This window comes from Trachurus trachurus (assembly GCF_905171665.1).
Source record: "Trachurus trachurus genome assembly, chromosome: 4".
NCBI lineage: Eukaryota > Metazoa > Chordata > Actinopteri > Carangiformes > Carangidae > Trachurus > Trachurus trachurus.
The window spans coordinates 16,070,930-16,079,082 of NC_139898.1; the positions used below are offsets into that span (position 1 = coordinate 16,070,930).

Here is an 8,153-nt window from a genome sequence, read left to right on the forward strand (position 1 = left end):
CGATGGAACATATCAGCAGGATGTAAATATGTCAATCAATTGTTAGTTTAGAGCCCATATTTAAGTCTGCTCAACTTAAGTCTAATTTTGTTTAAGTTTGCTTGCACAAAACACTGGATTATGGTGCGAAGGAGAGTGTATACTTATCTATTTCAAGTGAATTGGTAGAATGTTTTTTTCTCTCAGAACTTTTATAAGTATTTCTTGTATTTCTTTGGTGCTATATCTTTTATTGGCACAGGACTGTAATGCTACATACTAATATGTAATACTTGCAGTATTACTTTGGTACTTATTATAACTGTTATTTTTTCTTCTTTTTTTTTTACTCAAGCCACTCATTGAATATTGTGTTATACAATAGGGAAAGATAAGCAAATAAAGTAAGGTAATGATTGACTTTTATTCCTTTTTTCTCAGTTAAAGGTTCTTGTTTTTTTTCACTTTCAGGTGGTTTTCTCATCGTGTTACTTTACCGAATCTTTTCTTATTTTTTATTTACTGACAAGAGAAGTTTCAAGACCATTATTGTTGTTGTTAATAACAACAGTTTGCGTTACGCCATTACACCTGCCTGTCTGTGTTTTCTGCATTAAACTAAGTAAAATTGGATTTTGTTATATTTTGATAATTATTTTCATCGTTTTGTGAAAAGGTACTGTGAATTGTGAATGCCTTGAGGAATTGAATGTACAGTTGCTTTATGCTCTTTGGTGTTGACTGTTATAGAGGAAAGTCTTGTGAATAATTATGAGAGTAAAAAAAGGTGTAACCAGTTAAATTGAAAGCTTTGTAACCTTGTGACACTTTTATGCTCATTAAGATGTTTGACTTTAGTTTCGATGCTTGATGTTATTTCAGTAAAAAATGTTATTTTTCAAGGAAGAGCAGCTCAACCTTTTTGATGGACAGCTTTTGAGAAATGTGACAAATAAATGGCTCAGGAATTAAACTGTGATTCTCATTATTGTGTTTGTGGCTACCCCTGGTGGATGATATTCTCCCGGCCAGAAACCGTGCTCTCAGAGGCAAACAAGGGTCAAATCATTATGTGAACAGTAATAATGGCCGTGCTATTTCTGTTAAAACGATTTGATTGGAATGTAAATAGATAATTACTATAAAGGTCAAGCCTGATCTTGTATGCCTCTTGATCCATCTTATTAGCAGGGGGTAATTTGTAATGTCAGACATTGGCCTTAGTTTCAAAATTATTTTAAAGCAGACCCATATCATCAACTGGTGTACAGAAAATAACCCTGACATAGTATTAACTTTAAGAAGACAAAGTTTAGAGCCCTATGTAAACCATGAATACAAACTTAATATACTGAACAACACTTATGAAACAGTTACAAAAACTATGTCACCTTGTGGTTGTATGCCTCTGCCAGCCAGCCAAGATCCAGGAGATGTGGTTACAATCTCCCCTCTCTGAGTTGCATTGAATTATGGCAGAATAATCCAATAAGGCAGAACAGGAGAATGTCACAGCGAAGTTGACCTTTGACCATTTGGAAATATCATCACTTAATTCATTTTATTCTTTAGACGTTAAAGTCGTGCCATCATTAATGTATTAATTTTTGAGTTACGGACAAAAACAGGTTTTATGAGATCACTGGGCCTTGACCTTTGACCACCAAAATCGAATCACTTCATCCTTGCATCCAAAAGTACATTTGTGCCAGAATTGAGGGGACATACAGACACCCGAAAAAGAGTCGACAGTCATACGAGAGGAGGAGAATATAAATATTATGTAATAATAATAAAAAATAATAATATTTTAGAATGAGCCAATGTGTACCATGGCAAATTACAGTGTATAGTAAGAAGGACAAGCACACAAACACAATACCAGAAAGACCAGAAAAAGACAATGAGGCAATTGAAATTATAATTTCAGATTAATTTATAAAATTGAGATACTGTGTTTTAACATACAGTGCATTCTTCTACAATACTTGTGCGTGTTTCACACACAATTGAGCCCTCAAAGTTTTAACAGCCTTGCCATGTACACTGAGTCATGAATACTTTGGCATAGTTAAGTGACAGACTATTGGTGAAAAAAGACAAATGTAAACTGCAAATAGATATGGAAATGTCTGATGGCCTAATCTGAAAAGACTGACTCAGGTTACATACTGGAGTTACAAACAGTCAATATACAAAGTGGATAAATATAAGGAACATTTGCTTTTTAAGTAACAGAGTTAGGTGAAATCTTCATTTTGATCCCACTTTGATTTCACCCGTCTAACAGTCAGATACAGAAGGTCAAAGCCTGAACAAGGATCTTTCAACTATAAGATGACTAAGACCTTGATTGTACAAAATGAGGTGCAAATCAGTATTAGTTCCCCACTATTCTGCACGCTCAGTGCACTGAGACGAAACCCCATCTGGTTTACTCTGTGAAGTGTCATTACACATTACTGACGGTATACAAGTCACAAATAAGCATAGAGTATCTTGCTGATATACAATAATAATACCACTGCTCATTTATCATTTGTTGAACTACAACTTTTTCAATGATTTTACATCAGCCACAAGTAGCCTAGTTTTGTTTTTGTAGAGGGAGACACTTCCAGGCAGCACCCAGCAAATAACAGTATGAGCCATTAGAAAAAGAAAAGGAAAAAATCAATTCAACTTATCTTACAAGTAAATACTCCTCTGTTGAAACTGTTCCAGCCACGTGTTTGGGAATATTTCAAGCACAGTTCATATTTAAATATCTAAAAGCCATTTAAATATGTATTGCTGCCCAGGTCTTGTCCCAGGGAGACAGATAGTGTAGACGGAGAGAGACACGAGACGACTGGAGAATCAACAAGCTTCGCCATGTTAAGGCGAGCTGCTGAAAGTTTACTTGGCCTGTAGAAAAGTGGGGAGAACACAATAATAAATCATGAGACATTCGACAAGGGATTTAAAAAAAAAATGTATCGACATATTTTACACAATGTACTGGACTTGCATGACTATCAACGAATGTTTAAGGACTTACTTATGACTATGAGTTTTTCTGCACCCCATCACTCCACATTGAGAATGGCCCAGTTATCTTTCTTGTCCTGCTGATCACAAGAGAGCAAGCTATATTAATCTTTTCTCAGGTAACAAGAAAATGAGATTAAGAGATACTCCTTATGGCATATTTGATTCACAGTGTGTTGCTGTATTATTGGAGGGTATTGTGGCTTGTGTCTGACCTCTGACATGACAGGCAGGTTGTCATGAGGAAGGAGCCACATGGTTCGGTGGGCCTTGGTTCTCTGTCTCTGCAGGAGTTTTCTCAGCAACCTCTTCACCTTCCGGTCCCTGGGGTCCGCACATTTTACTGCCTTCTTTGTGTAAAGACTACAAAAATAATATGATGCTCATTAGAGAATACAGGGAGATTCTGCTGAACTTTGTGGGATCTTAATCTGCTGTACACTAGAAATGCAACAATGGCAAAACCAGTGATTCGGCAATAATGTGCAGGGCTGCTCTACTGTCAGATAGGAAACCAAAGGAATCACAAAGTCAAACTGTCATCAAAAGTTGAAAAGAAGAGGTTTGTAACAATGAAATACAGAGGACCAAACGAAACTCTTGTATCTATAAGAATCCCATGTTTTTGTTAACTGGACCACATGAAAAAGCAAAGCTCTTCATTCCCCAGCTACATCGGATTTCTCCCCGCTGGAAACAATAGGTATCACAATGCAGAATGGTTTACTTAACTAAACCCTGCTGTTCTGACTGACTGGCTGCGGCAGGGCTCAGCTGGCTTGGAAGGTATTTTCAGATGGCTTGTTATTCCCACATATTTCCTTTCTTACTTCCCTGGCAATTACAGCTCAGAGCCCTGCCATAACAACATGACCTGGAAAGATGACAATGCCTCTCAGCCCGGCTCTGCCCTCCTCTAACGAGAGGCATATTTTCCATGCCTGCAGTTTGCTGTGTGCTCTTTAGCTCCAGGAGTGGATAGTTGAAATACTTGCATGATGGCTTGTATACTGCAGTCGGGCCCCTCCGTCTGCACCTCAAACCGCAACACATCTTTGGTACGCACCTTGCCCTGGGAGTACAACATGCAGCACTGGACATCTCTCTGCATCTGCACGCCTTTACCTGGGAAACAACAGAGACAAACACAGAGAAAGAGAGTCAGAGAACATCAGGGGAAAAGAAACTGACAATATGACACTGAATTTCTTTGTTGTCAAACTCAGTTAGTTACATTGGGGTATAGTGCCTCTTATTTAATACCTTTCATTTTAGCTAACAAGGTCATATCGGAGTTCAAATGAGCAACATTGCAACCACAAAACTTTAAAACTCGATCCATAAAACGACCCTATGAGAAATTGTATTCAAATACAGACACATTTTAGAGGCATATTTACTTCACAGGATGATGATTTCTAAGCTCTCTGAAGTCAGTAATCTGGTGTCAGCAAAGACTGAGGCGATATGTTTTGGAAGCTTTTGCATACTGGAAATAAAAATGTTATCTGTTCTGCAGAATGTGCACATGCCATCTGGTTACATATATGGACACACATATAGACACACAAGAATGCCAGAGGAATTACAATGGCATCCCATTGTGCAGCAAAACATACTATCATGCCAATGAAATGAAAGAGAGACGGAAAGTGAGGAGAGTGTGTGTATGTGTGTGTGTATTGGAGGGTGTGCCATGATGCCTTTTTCATCCAATGCAATTGGGTAAACAAATTAAAGTGTGGTGTGAGGCAGCAGGAGCAATAAGAGCTGTTAAATAGGACAGTGCTGCTTTGTTATGCCACAGATGATGTAGAATACATCCTCAGGCACATAACTGCACTTCCAGCGCTTTCACAACATTTAAGAAAAAAAAACCAAAACAGACAAGGTGACACCATCACACAGACTGAGCGCTGACACAGTTGCTGCCTTTCTGTGTGTGTGTTGTGGGATTTCAGATGCTCGTCCTCCTGCGTTCTGCCCCTGTGTTTACATCCATGCCTCCCTCCCTGCTGCTCCTGCTGCTGCTATCCCTCTTTCCCTGTTCTCTCCTTTTTCTGTCTTCGCCATCGCTCTCCTGCTACATTGTCCACCTGCAGGGTGCGTGCAAGCCATGCCACACACATATACACACATACAAAGTAAGTGTAGCCATGTCCTACCTTCCACAGATGCCAGGAGGATAACAGTCAGAGAAATAACAGTCAACATCTGCAGCATGACCATGATGAGGCTGGCAGAGAGGAGGAGAGGAGAGGAGGATAATCTACTCTGTCACCTCTCCCTCTATGGCTGCCTCTCTTATATTACTCCCTCCCTCTCTTTATACCTCCCTGCCCATCTCTCACTCACTCACTTCCACCACCTCTCTTTTTCTGTCTTACCGTCTTCCCCTCCCACCCTCTGTTATTCCATTTTCAGTCATTCTCACGCTCAACTTAACTCCCTCCCTCATTCTCCTTCTCTTTCACACTCATCTCACCTCTCACTCATTTCTCCCTGCTTGTTGCCTCACTCAAAATGCCAAGCCTCATTTGTCTCATTTGTGGCTTTAAATTCCTCTTTCATCCCACCTCCTCTCTTGTTCTCAGTGCATTTTCTCTGGCAGGACTGAGGCAGATTTAATGGGTGAAACCAATAAGGAATCACCCTGTAGCTTTTGCATCAGCCCTGATTTGGCATTAGAATAGCAATTTATCTCCAAATAATATTCAATTAACCCTGGTATGCAGCTGTATAATGCAGTTGTGGAAACTCTTAGACTGAAGAGTGGGCGTGTCTCACTTGTGCCTCTGGATGTTCTGCGCTGGATTTCACACAAAATACCAAGCACACCTAGAAACAGTGATAAATGGTTTGGATTAACTTAATTTAAACCTGAAGAGCTAAATCTAGAATAGATTTGGTATAAATTAATCATGGTTAAAATGAATCCCAGATGTAGATATGTGCTGTTACTGCTAAACTACTACTACTACTACTACTACTAAACTAACCTTTAAGTGTGTTTTCAGCCTCCAGCAAAATATCAGGGAAGATAAGAAAATCTTCTTACAACCCATTTGCTCTATTTAAGTTTTCTCTTGATTTCATACTAGGCTACTATATATTGTATTTTACAGGGGCTCTTTTTTCTCTCTTTATCACCTTGTTTTAAAAATGACACAAGATGTTGTCCTCAGCATCTTTCTGTTTGAAGTCTTTATGCTCCTTTAAGTTATTGTCAAAACAGCATTACCTGCCTTGGCTGATGACACACCGCTGTATGTGTATTCTGATAAAGTTTCTTCACACAAATAAAGATAAAATAAATAAATACATAAATAAAGATTTGGGGCATAAACAAACTTGGAAGTCTGGTAGCCTAAGTGAAGCCTATACAGCAGTTTTCTTTTTAAGGGTTTGAATATTTTCAGTCATCAATAAAGTGATACTAAAATTTGAAATATAAGCCATTAGTATTTCTATGGGCCTGTCCCTACTGGCCCATAAATCATGATCAAATTTCCAACACTAGAATAAGCTTTATCTGAGTCAAGCATCTACATTCATTAGGCATGATTTTAACAAAAAGCAGAACCATGGCCTGATTTTAATGATAGAAACCAGGGAAACTGGCGTGTCTGCATATGTTTAAGAAACATACAGTATTCCTTTAAACCAGCACTGTAATGGTAAAAAAAAATCTCTTGGAAAAAGTCTTGGACTGTGTTAAGATAAGATAATGAGATAAGATACTACTTGATCCCAGGCTGGAAAACAACTGTTGCCTTTTGGAGTACTGCTCATCACCCAAATTCCCCAAATGTATAGCAATAGTACTTGTCTTGATTCACCAAAACTTCATTATGACCCACACAAAACAATTTCCTTGGTAGTTCTGATAATGCATAGAATTCATCATCCACTGAATGTAAAGATGTTTAGATTCAGATTCAGATTCAGCTTTATTTGTCCTTTACAAGGAAACTTGTTTTCACCCCTGTACGCAACACACAACCTCAAGATACATAAATACATTGCATACATACATTACATCACTACATATTAATCTTATTTTATTGCAATGACCTTTTCAAAGACCATTTGAGAGCAATTTAGACACCTGCTTTCTGCAGTGATGCACTGTTGTATCCCACTGCAGTCCAACACATTTCCATCACCACAACCTCCTCATCTGGGGTGGTGAAAAACTTATCAGAAAATCCTGCTTTTCATAAAAGTATTAAGTGAAATATTATTGTATTCTGTTCTGTTAAATTGTAGTTTGCGCATAAAACATTTAACTATACCCTTTTACTGTGCATGATGTGTGTACATGACAAATAAAATTTGAATCTCCACAAAAAACCATAGTATTTTCATTAGTATTTTACATTTTGTGACATGTTTTGCCTGTATGTATAGGAAGGTTACAATTTACATACCTCAGGCCAATTCCTTGATGTCTTAAATTATTATTATCACCATTATTTACTTTCTTAGAGTTGTTTTTGTTACAGACATGGACAAATAAGTAGTTGGTTCAAAAGTTTTTTATTTCCTCTTGGGTAACTACTAATTAGCCAACATGACTCCATCCTTAAATGTCAGTGTCAGTATATCATGTCTTGCAGCTGAATTTCATTCTGATCTACTAAGACCGCTGCTGCTGCTGCATTGTGGAGAAACTTGTATCTTCCCTCAAGTTATTCCTGTTGGATTGACACCAAAGTCTGACATTTATAGTTGCTGGGTTAGATAACCAAAAATGTTTCTGCTATCATATTCCATTGTAGATATGCTGGGAGACTTCTGATACAGTGCCATGTTCTTTCATGTTTGGCCAGTTATCTGGAAGCAGAACCAAGACACATGCATCAACAACCAAACACAGAGACAGGGACTCACCATTCATTTCTTATACTGGTTCTTTTATCTAACTTACTTATTAAATGATCTTGCTGAAATGATGAGTAGAAACATCCAGTCTTTCCAAAGTTACATAAAGTACTGAAATGGATCTTGTAAATTAAAACAACATGTCACACTTCATTACCCTAAATGATTTGGGCATACTGTACTTTTGGGGATAAACTAAAGTAGACACAGGCAGGGCAGGTCTGGAGCCATGAGTCACCTCTCATACAGAAAAATATTGC

General features: G+C 38.1%; 1 protein-coding gene across 1 annotated transcript; it reads right to left on the reverse strand.

Moving 5' to 3' along the window:
* Nucleotides 1-3,047: 3,047 nt before the first annotated feature.
* Nucleotides 3,048-5,269, reverse strand: LOC310984561 (uncharacterized protein; the record flags this gene model as incomplete). The annotated part of the gene is made up of 4 exons (XM_083969803.1): nucleotides 5,175-5,269; nucleotides 4,005-4,134; nucleotides 3,225-3,372; nucleotides 3,048-3,086 (listed from the first exon to the last, which is right to left on the reverse strand). Exons 1-4 carry the CDS (start codon nucleotides 5,236-5,238, stop codon nucleotides 3,048-3,050), a joined length of 381 nt encoding a protein of 126 aa, XP_083825929.1. The 5' UTR covers nucleotides 5,239-5,269.
* Nucleotides 5,270-8,153: the final 2,884 nt, after the last annotated feature.